Genomic DNA, 13,897 nt, shown 5'->3' with positions numbered 1-13,897 from the left:
GGGCACATTCCTGGCCAAGTGCACCTGAGTTACCATTCAATATACTGAAACTTTTGTAGCCATGAGAATCTTGGGGCTCATTTAACCACACAGATTAAAGGTGAGGCTTGAGGATGGCTTGGTGCCAGAGTGCTGGGCCCTGGTCAAGAGCACATGACCAAGACAGGAACCCATTCAAGGACTCTGGGACCTGGTGGGGCCAGACTGAGGACTGGGGGCTGAGAAGAGCAGAGCACACCCCGAGAGGGGACCTAGCCTCACACCCTGCTCCAGGAAGAGACAGAGACAGGAGCCAGCCCATGGGGGGTATGCACTTTTGCGGGTGCACCAACCCCCCACTCAGAAGGGCTTGATTTAATGCTCCGCTGTTGCTATCTTGATATTATTGGTAATTCTGGGACAAAGGCATTTTCATTTTGCACTGGGTCCTGCAAACAGAGGGTTTTGTCCAGAGAAAGCTTGGTCATGCCTTTTCTTTGCAGGACTGCTCATGCCAGGCACACCAGTCACAGGACATTTGCTATTCATAGATGGGGGGCAGGGGAGGGGCGGGGGCTTGCTCAGAAAATCTAGATGGAAGTCAGTGTGATAGCCTCGTTGAATGGCACAAGCGTGTGTCGGCTGCGGGTGAAGTTACGGTAAGGGCATCATCCTCAGAGGGAACATAAACAAGAACTGTCCATTCAAATGTATTTCTGAGGATGAACTTCAGCAAGCCATCAGCTGACCACACGATGCTCTGAGCCCCTCACTTCCCTCATTTTCTGAGCAGCTCTGAGAAAAGAACCAAGAGCCTGAAAAAGGAAATAGAAATGCCAAGAAAAGCAGAAGAGGGAGACGGGGTAAGCTGGCCCTGGGGGAGGAGGTTTCAGCCGCAGTTGGAGAGACACCAGAGGGAGATGGGGTGAGCCAACCCTGGGTGAGGAGGTTTCAGCTGCAGCTGGAGACACCTCAGTGGGACAAGACCATGTGGCTGCCATTAGCTCTGCTGCTCCTCTGTGTCCCAGGTGAGTGGGCCTGGGCAAGTCAGGGTGACAATGGTGTGGGGTAAGGCTGGTGATGGGGAAGGGAGGAGAGGAGGATACAAGCAAAGAGGGGAGGAGGTGAGCACAGAGAAACCTTGCCCAGGCAAAGAGGAGGAGTTATTAATGGTAAGACGGTTCCCACAGGAGAGCACGTACTGAGCGCTAAAGAAATTGGCCACTTGCATCATTATTGCGACCATTTTGAAAAACAGGAATACTGTCTTATGCACCAGCCCAGCGGAGGGGAGCAGAAAACCAATACTAACTGGATTAATCACTGCATTACCCGGCTTTCCCTATAATCTAATCCAATTCTTATCACAATCCTCGAAACAAGAGACCAAGACGCGGAGAGATGCAAATTATTTACTCTAGATCAGTTCATAAAAGGCAGCCAAGGTTCAAAGCAAAATATTTTTATTTCCAAGGTCATTGATGTTCTTATAATACTTCTTTCCAAGGTCATCACCTTTTTAAAAAAAATAATACATTTGTCACTTACTACATAAGCCTCCTTGTGAATAGGCATTTATGTATCCCATGCGCTGACCCATGCCCCCCCCCCCGCTGGGATCCCTGTGCCTCTGATAGGTCTGGCCTGGCCCTGAGGCCCCTGCACTATGAGACCCCTGAAGGTGATACTGCTGGGGACTTGTGGTCAGTCCTACTCTGAGAGTTCCCATCAACAATGGTGGGTTCTGAGAGTTCCCATAAACACAGTTTCTCTCTTTTTTATGTTTGAACTCTGGAAGGAAAATATTTTATTACAAATGGGGGAAAAAAATCAACACAACTCACCAGTTTGCTCTGACCCTGAACCCAAATGTAGCAATTAGAATACAAAGTGATCCAATGTCAGAGCCAACCTTCAGAGCCCAAGCAGGAAAAACATCTTAATTACATTAATTCCATTTCCACCCACCTCTAGCTATATTAATCAAGGTTTACCAAAACCCTTAAAAATATCACTCCCGGGAGGGATGGGGTGACTGGGTGATAGACACTGGGGAGGGTATGGTAAGCACTGTGAATTGTGCAAGACTATTGAATCTCAGATCTGAACCTCTGAAACAAATAATGCAATATATGTTAAGAAAAAAAAAAAGAAGATAGCAGGAGGGGAAGAATGAAGGGGGGGAAATCGGAGGGGTAGACGAACCATGAGAGACGAGGGACTTTGAAAAACAAACTGAGGGTTCTAGAGGGGAGGGGGGTGGGAGGATGGGTTAGCTTGGTGGTGGGTATTGAGGAGGGCACATTCTGCATGGAGCACTGGGTGTTATGCACAAACAATGAATCATGGAACACTACATCTAAAACTAATGATGTAATGTATGGGGATTAACATAAGAATAAAAAATATATATATCACTCCCAAAATAAGACACTAAAATTCAGAACATAAAGATACTCTGCATGATAAAGCTGATTGAACAAACACATCTTAGACTTTTAAACCTTGACCAATGTTTAAATAACAATGCTTTAGTGAAGTGATTAAATTAAAAAAATAAACTTAAAAAATAAAGCATATTTAAAACACCAAATTTTGGTGATCAGGATAGGTAAAGTAATTTTATTATAAATTTGAGGATCTAAAAAGTAATTTGTTACATTTACTAAGATAAATCTGAGATGGCCCGTATCAAGCACATGTATCCTGCATAGTGACACTGGGCTTCTCGGGCATAAAAAGACAGCCCCACAACCCTTTAGGGTTGGGATCAGCCAGATTGAAATATAAAATTATACTGACTCTCAAGTAGGTCATACTGATGAGGATCCTTTTGGTTTATCACTCTGGCATTGGGACGGTGAAGAGTTCAGGGAAGAAGTCTCATTCTTGAAGGTAGCCTCCAGCAATGCAAGCTTCTCTTTTCCTACTTTTTTTTTTTTTTTTTTTTTCATTTTTCCAATTTTACTGAAGATCAGTAAACCTTTACAATTTTTTTTTTAATTTTTTTATTCTTATGTTAATCCCCTTACATTACAACATTAGTTTTAGATGAAGTGTTCCATGATTCATTGTTTGTGCACAACACCCAGTGCTCCATGCAGAATGTGCCCTCCTAAATACCCACCACCAGGCTAACCCATCCTCCCACCCCCCTCCCCTCTAGAACCCTGTTTGTTTTTCAGAGTCCATCTTCTCTCATGGTTCGTCTACCCCTCCGATTTCCCCCGCTTCATTCTTCCCCTCCTGCTACATTCTTCTTCTTCTTCTTCTTTTTTTTTTTCTTAACATATATTGCATTATTTGTTTCAGAGGTACAGATCTGAGATTCAACAGTCTTGCACAATTCACAGCGCTTACCAGAGCACATACACTCCCCAGTGTCTATCACCCAGTCACCCCATCCCTCCCACCCCACCCCCCACTCCAACAACACTCAGTTTGTTTCCTGCGATTAAGAATTCCTCATATCAGTGAGATCATATGATACATGTCTTTCTCTGTTTGACTTATTTCACTCAACATAATACCCTCCAGTTCCATCCACGTTGTTGCAAATGGCAATATCTCATTCCTTTTGATGGCTGCATAATATTCCATTGTATATATATACCACATCTTCTTTATCCATTCATCTGTCGATGGACATCTTGGCTCTTTCCACAGTTTGGCTATAGTGGACATTGCTGCTATAAACATCGGGGTGCACGTACCCCTTCGGATCCCTACTTTTGTATCTTTGGGGTAAATACCCAGTAGTGCAATTGCTGGATCATATGGTAGCTCTATTTTCAACTTTTTGAGGAACCTCCATACAGTTTTCCAGAGTGGCTGCACCAGTTTGCATTCCCACCAACAGTGTAGGAGGGTTCCCCTTTCTCCGCATCCCCGCCAACATCTGTCGTTTCCTGACTTGTTAATTTTAGCCATTCTGACTGGTGTGAGGTGATACCTCATTGAGGTTTTGATTTGGATTTCCCTGATGCCGAGCGATATTGAGCACTTTTTCATGTGTCTGTTGGCCATTTGGATGTCTTCATTGGAAAAATGTCTGTTCATGTCTTCTGCCCATTTCTTAATTGGATTCTTTGTTCTTTGGGTGTTGAGTTTGATGAGTTCTTTATAGATTTTGGATACTAGCCCTTTATCTGATATGTCATTTGCAAATATCTTCTCCCATTCTGTCGGTTGTCTTTTGGTTTTCTTAACTGTTTCCTTTGCTTTGCAAAAGCTTTTTATCTTGATGAAGTCCCAATAGTTCATTTTTGCCCTTGCTTCCCTTGCCTTTGGCGATGTTTCTAGGAAGAAGTTGCTTCGGCTGAGGTCAAAGAGGTTGTTGCCTGTGTTCTCCTTTAGGATTTTGATGGACTCCTGTCTCACATTGAGGTCTTTCAGCCATTTGGAGTCTATTTTTGTGTGTGGTGTAAGGAAGTGGTCCAGTTTCATTCTTCTGCATGTGTCTATCCAATTTTCCCAACACCATTTGTTGAAGAGACTGTCTTTGTTCCATTGGACATTCTTTCCTGCTTTGTCGAAGATTAGTTGACCATAGAGTTGAGGGTCCATTTCTGGGCTCTCTATTCTGTTCCATTGATCTATGTGTCTGTTTTTGTGCCAGTACCATGCTGTCTTGATGATGACAGCTTTGTAATAGAGCTTGAAGTCCGGAATTGTGATGCCACCGGCTTTGCTTTTCTTTTTCAATATTCCTCTGGCTATGCGGGGTCTTTTCTGGTTCCATACAAATTTTAGGATTATTTGTTCCATTTCTTTGAAAAAAGTGGATGGTATTTTGATGGGGATTGCATTGAATGTGTAGATTGCTCTAGGTAGCATTGACATCTTCACAATATTTGTTCTTCCAATCCATGAGCATGGAACGTTTTTCCATTTCTTTGTGTCTTCCTCAATTTCTTTCATGAGTATTTTATAGTTTTCTGAGTAAAGATCCTTTGTCTCTTTGGTTAGATTTATTCCTAGGTATCTTATGGTTTTGGGTGCAATTGTAAATGGGATCGACTCCTTAATTTCTCTTTCTTCTGTCTTGTTGTTGGTGTATAGGAATGCCACTGACTTCTGTGCATTGATTTTATATCCTGCCACTTTACTGAATTCCTGTATGAGTTCTAGCAGTTTTGGGGTGGAGTCTTTTGGGTTTTCCACATAAAGTATCATATCATCTGCAAAGAGTGAGAGTTTGACTTCTTCTTTGCCAATTTGGATGCCTTTGATTTCTTTTTGTTGTCTGATTGCTGTGGCTAGGACTTCCAATACTATGTTGAATAGCAGTGGTGATAGTGGACATCCCTGCTGCGTTCCTGACCTTAGGGGGAAAGCTCTCAGTTTTTCCCCATTGAGAATAATATTTGCTGTAGGTTTTTCATAGATGGCTTTTATGATATTGAGGTATGTACCCTCTATCCCTATACTCTGAAGAGTTTTGATCAAGAAAGGATGCTGTACTTTGTCAAAAGCTTTTTCTGCATCTATTGAGAGGATCATATGATTCTTGTTCTTTCCTTTGTTAATGTACTGTATCACATTGATTGATTTGCGGATGTTGAACCAACCTTGCAGCCCAGGGATAAATCCCACTTGGTCATGGTGAATAATCCTTTTAATGTACTGTTGGATCCTATTGGCTAGTATTTTGGTGAGAATTTTTGCATCCATGTTCATCAGGGATATTGGTCTGTAATTCTCCTTTTTGATGGGGTCTTTGTCTGGTTTGGGGATCAAGGTAATGCTGGCCTCATAAAATGAGTTTGGAAGTTTTCCTTCCGTTTCGATTTTTTGGAACAGTTTCAGAAGAATAGGTATTAATTCTTCTTGAAATGTTTGGTAGAATTCCCCTGGGAAGCCATCTGGCCCTGGGCTTTTGTTTTTTGGGAGATTTTTGATGACTGCTTCAATTTCCTTAGTGGTTATAGGTCTGTTCAGGTTTTCTATTTCATCCTGGTTCAGTTTTGGTAGTTGATACATCTCTAGGAATGCATCCATCTCTTCCAGGTTATCTAATTTGCTGGCATAGAGTTGCTCATAATATGTTCTTATAATTGTTTGTATTTCTTTGGTGTTGGTTGTGATCTCTCCTCTTTCATTCATGATTTTGTTGATTTGGGTCATTTCTCTTCTCTTTTTGATCAGTCTGGCCAGGGGTTTATCAATCTTGTTAATTCTTTCAAAGAACCAGCTCCTAGTTTCGTTGATCTGTTCTACTGTTCTTTTAGTTTCTATTTCATTGATTTCTGCTCTGATCTTTATGATTTCTCTTCTCCTGCTGGGTTTAGGCTTTATTTGCTGTTCTTTCTCCAGCTCCTTTAGGTGTAGGGTTAGGTTGTGTACTTGAGACCTTTCTTGTTTCTTGAGAAAGGCTTGTATTGCTATATACTTTCCTCTTAGGACTGCCTTTGCTGCATCCCAAAGATTTTGAACAGTTGTGTTTTCATTTTCATTGGTTTCCATGTATTTTTTTAATTCTTCTTTAATTTCCTGGTTGACCCATTCATTCTTCAGTAGGATGCTCTTTAGCCTCCATGTATTTGAGTTCTTTCCGACTTTCCTCTTGGGATTGAGTTCTAGTTTCAAAGCATTGTGGTCTGAAAATAGGCAGGGAATGATCCCAATCTTTTGGTACCGGTTGAGACCTGATTTATGACCTAGGATGTGATCGATTCTGGAGAATGTTCCATGGGCACTAGAGAAGAATGTGTATTCCGTTGCTTTGGGGTGGAATGTTCTGAATATGTCTGTGAAGTCCATTTGGTCCAGTGTGTCATTTAAAGTCTTTATTTCCTTGTTGATCTTTTGCTTAGATGATCTGTCCATTTCAGTGAGGGGGATGTTAAAGTCCCCCACTATTATTGTATTGTTGTCGATGTGTTTCTTTGCTTTTGTTATTAATTGCCTTATATAATTGGCTGCTCCCATGTTAGGGGCATAGATATTTACAATTGTTAGATCTTCTTGTTGGATAGATCCTTTAAGTATGATATAGTGTCCTTCCTCATCTCTTATTACAGTCTTTGGTTTAAAATCTAATTTGTCTGATATAAGGATTGCCACCCCAGCTTTCTTTTGGTGTCCATTAGCATGGTAAATGGTTTTCCACCCCCTCACTTTCAATCTGGGGGTGTCTTTGGCTCTAAAATGAGTCTCTTGCAGACAGCATATCGATGGATCTTGTTTTTTAATCCAGTCTGTTAGCCTGTGTCTTTTGATTGGGGCATTTAGCCCATTTACATTCAAGGTAACTATTGAAAGATAGGAATTTAGTGCCATTGTATTGCCTGTAAGGTGACTGTTACCGTATATTGTCTGTGTTCCTTTCTGGTCTATGTTGCTTTTAGGGTCTCTCTTTGCTTAGAGGACCCCTTTCAAGATTTCCTGTAGGGCTGGTTTTGTGTTTGCAAATTCCTTTAGTTTTTGTTTGTCCTGGAAGCTTTTTATCTCTCCTTCAATTTTCAATGACAGCCTAGCTGGATAGAGTATTCTTGGCTGCATATTTTTCTCATTTAGTGCTCTGAATATATCCTGCCAGTCCTTTCTGGCCTGCCAGGTCTCTGTGGATAGGTCTGTTGCCAATCTAATGTTTCTACCATTGTAGGTTACATATCTCTTCTCCCGAGCTGCTTTCAGGATTTTCTCTTTGTCTCTGAGACTCGTAAGTTTTACTATTAGATGTCGGGGAGTTGACCTATTTTTATTGATTTTGAGAGGGGTTCTCTGTGCTTCCTGGATTTTCATGCCTGTTTCTTTCCCCAAATTAGGGAAGTTCTCTGCTATAATTTGCTCCATTATACCTTCTGCCCCTCTCTCTCTTTCTTCTTCTTCTGGGATCCCAATTATTCTAATGTTGTTTCGTCTTATGGTATCGCTTATCTCTCGAATTCTGCCCTCATGATCCAGTAGTTGTTTATCTCTCTTTTTCTCAGCTTCTTTATTTTCCAGCATTTCATCTTCTATATTACTGATTCTCTCTTCTGCCTCATTTATTCTAGCAGTTAGCGCCCCCAATTTTGATTGCACCTCATTAATAGCCTTTTTGATTTCTACTTGGTTGGATTTTAGCTCTTTTACTTCTCCAGAAAGAGTTTCTCTAATAACTTCCATATTTTTTTCAAGCCCAGCTAGTATCTTTAAAGTGATGATTCTGAACTCTAGATCTGACATCGTACTAATGTCCGTATTGAGTAGGTCCCTGGCAGTCGGTACTGCCTCTTGTTCTTTTTGTTGAGGTGATTTTTTCCGTCTCGTCATTTTGTGCAGAGGAGAATAGATTAATGAGAGAACAAAATGCTAGCAGAGTAACCACGTCCCCAGAAAATATACTCTAAACAAATCAGAAAAGACCTGAAGCAGTGGGATAAGAAGGGGAAAGAGAGAAAAAAGAAAAAGAAAAAAAAAGAAAAAGATAAAGATAAAAACAAAAACAAACAAAACAAAACAACAACAACAAAAGAAAAACCAGAATGTGATCAAATATGATCTATATGGTATATAGATCAGTGCCACACACTAGATTTGGGGTGTGTTTTGGTCTTTTAGAAGAAAGTGTCTCCCAAAATTTTAAAGAAAGAAAAAGATATATGTACAAAAATAAGGGTTGATATGATGAAGGGATAGAAAATGACTGTAAAAATGGAAATTATAAAAAATTTTATAAAAGGAATTGATAAGAAGTTGTTTGAAAAAGAAAGAAGAAGATTTAAAAAAAGAAAAAAGAAAAAGAAAAAAAAAGGGAGAGGATGTGATCAGGCAGGGGAATAGAAAACACCATATACTAGAGATTTAGGGTATATTTTAATCTGTTAGAAGAAACTATCTCAAAATTTTAAAGAGAGAACAACTTATATATATAAGCCAAAAATATGGGTAACTACTATGAAGGGATAGAATATGACTCTAAAAATGAAAAATAAAAATGTTTTTTTTTAAAAAAAGGGATTGATAAGATGTTGTTTGAAAAAGGGAAAAAGAAAAATTCAAAAAGAAATAAAAAGACAAAAAGACAGTTAAAAAAAAATTAACTTTAAAAGACTAAGGAATCATGGTAAAAAAGCCATGAGTTCTATGTGCAGTGGTCCCCTAGCGCTGGAGTTCTGCCGCTCTCATTGATCGGTAAACTTGGTCTTGGCCGGCTGTTCTCGCTGATCTTCTGGGGAGGGGCCTGTTGCCGTGGTTTCCAAATGTCTCTGCCGGAGGCGGAATTGCCCCGCCCTTGCCCCCTCCCGGCTAAGTAATCTGCTCGGGTTTGCTCTCCGGGGCTTTTGTTCCCTGCGAGCTTTCCGTACAGCTTTGGAGGCGGAGCGTGAAAATGGCGGCCTCCCAATCTCCGCCCCGGAGGAGCCGAGAACTCGGGCCCGCTCCTCAGTGAGCCCCCAGAGAAAAGCCGTCAGTCACTCCCGTCTCCCCGGTCTCCGGCTGCACTCCATGCTCAACCGGCCTGTGACCGCGCGTTTCTATCTCTGGCACCCGACCCGGTCTGGAGTCTCCAAACCCAGCAGATCCCTGCGGTGCACTCCCGCGCGGCTCCTCCCGGGGGAGGAAGGTGAGTCTCCCCGGATCTGCCGCTTGTTGGGTCCCTGCTGGAGGAGCAGGGGCCCGACGGTGCCGCGGATCCCGGTTTATGGCCACCCCGAGCTGAGAGCCCGCGCCTGGGCTCCGCCTCTGCAGCCGGCTTCCCGGCTCCGTTACCTGGGAGCTCTGCCACACTCAGGCACCCCCGGTCTTTCTGTGACCCCAAAGGTCCTGAGACCACACTGTCCCGGAGGGTTCCACCCCCCGCTTAGCCACCGGAGTGACGTCCCTCAGCGGAGCAGACTTTTAAAAGTTCCGATTTTGTGCTCCGCGGCTCTATCACTTGCCAGAAGCGGCCGACGGAGGCCCCTCCCCCGCCGTCTATCCTCCCGAATATCGCCTCGGATTCACTTCTCCGCACGTCCTACCTTCCAGAAAGTGGTCGCTTTTCTGTTCAGAAAGTTGTTGCTCTTCTTTTCTTTGATCTCCTGTTGGGTTTGTAGGTGTTCAGAATGGTTTGATCCCTATCCAGCTGAATTCCTGAGAGGAGACGAAATCCAGGTCTCCTACTCCTCCGCCATCTTGCTCCGCCCCCCCCTCTTTTCCTACTTTTTATCTCAATGATATTTAGAGACTTTCTGTAATTAATGAGAGTTATGATTCAATTGGTCTGTAAGCCTGAGTCTGAAAATGCATAGGAGCTGGTTGACCGGTAAGAAGACTGACGCCAGACAAAGGGAAAACACATGAGTCTGGGTTCTAGTCTGTGACCATCCAGCAACAGAGATGCTGTGGGCAAGTCACCACAAGCCCAGCTGGGGGGGCATACACACAAGGGTCAGAAGAGACCTCAAGCTAAGCCAGCTTCCTGCTTCTAAAGGAGATATATCTGTCTGTATCACCAATTACTTGCCCTTAACACTCATAGGCAGAGAACCCGAGGTCTCTTTTATTTTATATTTATTTTTTTAAGATTACTAAAAGCAGTATCTTTACAAGTCAGAGCTGTAGGAAGCGTCAGAGGCTTAATGGGTATAGAGCAAGCACCATCTGTGGGATCCTAGAAAGAACCCGGGGCGGGAGAGGACCGAGCAGCACCTGAGAGGCAGCTGAGACATAGGGGAGAGCACCCTCACCCTTCAGATTGACAGGTAGGGAAGAGACGCCACAAAGGAAGAGCTGCAAAATACGGCACGCTCATCAGGACAGAGGACATTCCAAGGACAGGAGCCCACAGCTCAGCCTTCTTGCCTGGGAATTTCTATCCCAGGTTCTCTTGAATAAACCCTCTTCTTCCAAAACTGGCTCCCAGCAAGGATGAGTTTGCTCAGGAGACGTTAGGCAATGCCTGTTGGCAATTTTGGCCTCTTGCCACTGGGAGAAGGGTGCTATTGGTATTTAGTGGAGAGGGGCCAGAGGTTTTGCTGAATGTCCTACGGTGCACTTGGGAGTCAGGAGTTTCTTTTCCAGGCCCTGGTGGGCAGGAAGCTTGCTGTAGGGGTAGAGGGTGGGGTGGGGGGACACCGTGCGGGCTCAGGCTCAGGGGCTGGGTGTAACAGACCATCCCTGAAAATGTTTTCTCATCCAACCCTGAGGAAGCAGCCCCACATCTTCAAGGCTGGAGCTTAAGCAACTGAAAGAGGAGGCAAAGTGGGAACCCTGCTCTGAAGGGTCCACTCACCCCCACTGAGGCACCCCCTACAGCCGGAGCCCCCGTCGGCAGCAACTGCACAGAGAAGATTCACCGTTGCTGCTCCCACTCCCCCAGCCCCAAGCCTGTGTCTGGAGGGCCTCAGGCTGGGACATTTTGCCCACTTGAGCACAGTTCCTCAGCCTCCCCACTTTTGACAATGGGGCTGGATCATTCTGTGTCATAGGGCTGTCTTGTGCCCTGTAGGAGGTTTAGCAGCATCCCTTGCCTCTACCCACTGGATTCCAGTAGCAACTCCCCACCCCTCAAGCGGTAACAACCAAAAATGTCTTCAGACATTGCCAAATGTCTCCTGAGGGGGGCACTATCACCCCTGGTTGAGAGCCACTGCTCCGCAGATTATTGGTGGGAGAGGCACATAGCCTTGTGATGGAGAATATTGGTCAGTGCGCCACTCGAGCTTGCTTGCTGGGACATGCAGTGAGAAAATGCAAGGGACTGAAAACGAAGAAGCAAAAAATATAATTTTTCTTCTAATTTTAGTATAAAAAATAGGAAAGCCTCACATTCTATGGATGACAATATATTGCCTGGATAAGTGGATGGAGGGAGGGAAGAATGGATGGATGGGTGGACAGATGGATAAACGGACAGACAGATGGATGATAGGTAGGTAGAGGACATGCACAATTCTTTTTCAGAAGTTTGGTATTTAGCCCAAATTGTTTCTCAGTATCCCCTTACCCACCCTTCCTTGTTAAGAGCAGGTCAGACAACAACCATGCCTTGGAGTAATGAGGACCCCTCAGGTGTCTGGGGCCGGCATGGCTCTCTAGACAGGAAGCACAGAGTTTAGGGGGCTACATCCTGATTATTTAAAACTGGAGCCTCCAGGGTGACTGGGGGAGGGAGGACAATGTCAAAACTTTGGAGGTGGCAGAAGAGCTAGAGATGAGGCCCAGGGCATGCCAAGGTTGGTGGGTGGCTGCCAAGGGGTGGAGGAGGGAGCAGCATGGAGCAGGGAGTCCCTAAAGATGTTAGGTGATGGCAAGTGTTGCCACAGGATTCTATCCCGGGAGGGAAATCGAGGTGTGGTTGTCCTTAAATCATAGCCAAAATGAACCCCTTCCTGATGGCCCCCCCTTTTTTTATTCTTATGTTAATCCCCATACATTACATCATTAGTTTTAGATGTAGTGTTCCATGATTCATTGTTTGTGCATAACACCCAGTGCTCCATGCAGAATGTGCCCTCCTCAATACCCACCACCAGGCTAACCCATCCTCCCACCCCCCTCCCCTCTAGAACCCTGTTTGTTTTTCAGAGTCCATCGTCTCTCATGGTTCGTCTCCCCCTCCGATTTCCCCCCCTTCATTCTTCCCCTCCTGCTACCTTCTTCTTCTTCTGTTGATGGCCCCTTTATACCCCCTGGCCAATGCCCATCTCTTGTGTGACCCAGACCTATGAGCAGGAGGTTCCACCTATCCAAGCAGGGGTTATAAGCTTGGGGCCTACAGATGATCATTTGGGAAGGGGATGTAGCCAGAAGCTGAAGGCTTCCTTCTAGCTCTCAATACTGTGCTTCATCTGGACTTCCTTGGTTCCCATTCTTGTTTCCTGTTTCCTATTCCATCTGTCTATCGGTCCAGCCATCCATGCATCCATCCATCCATTTATTCAGAGTATACTCAGTGGCGTCATTCAGTTCTTGGTGATTGATGGGCACAGCTGTTTCCTCTCAGGACTGACACGTCTAAGGATCCAGAACCTGTCTGGGGCCACCCAAAATCTTCTCCCCCCACATTCTCCCCTGTTGGCTGAGCACACACAGGCTGGGCATGGCCTCTTGAGTCCCAGAATCACATACCAGGCATCTCCTCAGGTCTCCCCCCTTGTAGCTGCCAACAGCCCATACCTCCCTGGTTCCTGCTCCTCCCCCCTCCAGCCTCAGGGTGACGTCTGGGCTTCCAGGGGACCTGAACCCCAAGGCCCCTCTAGCCTAGGCTCTTCAGATGAAGAAAATACTGATGGTGTCTTTCAGGCTCTTTGTCTCTGAGTGGCCCCAGCACTGTGATGGGAATCGTGGGGGCATCCTTGAGAGTGCAGTGTCGGTACGAGGAGAAATACAAGACATTTACCAAATACTGGTGCCGACAACCATGCTTGCCACTTTGGAACCAGATTGTGGCCGCCAGAGGGTCTGAGGAAAAGATGAGGAGTGGCCGCGTGTCCATCGTGGACCATTCTGGAGACCTCACCTTCACAGTGACCTTGGAGAACCTCACTGCAGATGATGCAGGAAAATACAGGTGTGGGATTGTAACAATGCTGCATGAAGAAGGACTCCATGGTTTCCTGCCTGACCTTTTTTTCCAGGTTCAAGTGTTTGTTTCCCCCAGGTAAGACCCTGCTTTTCTTTGCTGCCACGGAAGAAGAGATGTGAGCTAATCCTTGCAGAGCGTCTGAGCAAATCTCAACTCAGGAGAAAAGAGCCAGGCCTGGTATTTGGGCCTCAGAGACTCGGGACCAAGTGGGCTATGTGGGTGTGAGTGTGTGGGAAGGGTGGGTGGGTGGGAGTGTGCCTGAGTGTGAAAGAGCATGTGTGTGCATGCGTGTGTGAGAGCCCATGAGAGTGAGGGAAGGTGGGAGTGTGACATCCAAGGCCCCTGCCACTAGCCCAGGGCCTGACAAGAGCTATGGGACTCAAGGACTCTGAGGCTGGTGTCCACATGGAGAGCTCGGGGCTG

General features: G+C 44.9%; 1 protein-coding gene across 1 annotated transcript; it reads left to right on the top strand.

Annotated features, from left to right (window-relative positions):
• The first annotated feature begins 890 nt into the window (after nt 1-890).
• LOC123841649 (protein CD300H-like) lies at nt 891-13,680 on the top strand. The gene is made up of 2 exons (XM_064582307.1): nt 891-1,007; nt 13,192-13,680. The coding sequence occupies exons 1-2, from the start codon at nt 968-970 to the stop codon at nt 13,551-13,553; spliced, it is 402 nt and encodes a 133-aa protein (XP_064438377.1). The 5' UTR covers nt 891-967; the 3' UTR covers nt 13,554-13,680.
• Nucleotides 13,681-13,897: the final 217 nt, after the last annotated feature.

The sequence above is a fragment of the Mirounga angustirostris genome, unplaced genomic scaffold, assembly GCF_029215605.1.
Source record: "Mirounga angustirostris isolate CCGP_5_RB_7025 unplaced genomic scaffold, mMirAng1.0.hap1 SCAF_17, whole genome shotgun sequence".
NCBI lineage: Eukaryota > Metazoa > Chordata > Mammalia > Carnivora > Phocidae > Mirounga > Mirounga angustirostris.
The sequence above is the reverse complement of the archived record's forward strand: the minus strand, read 5'-3'. Positions and strand labels throughout refer to the sequence as shown.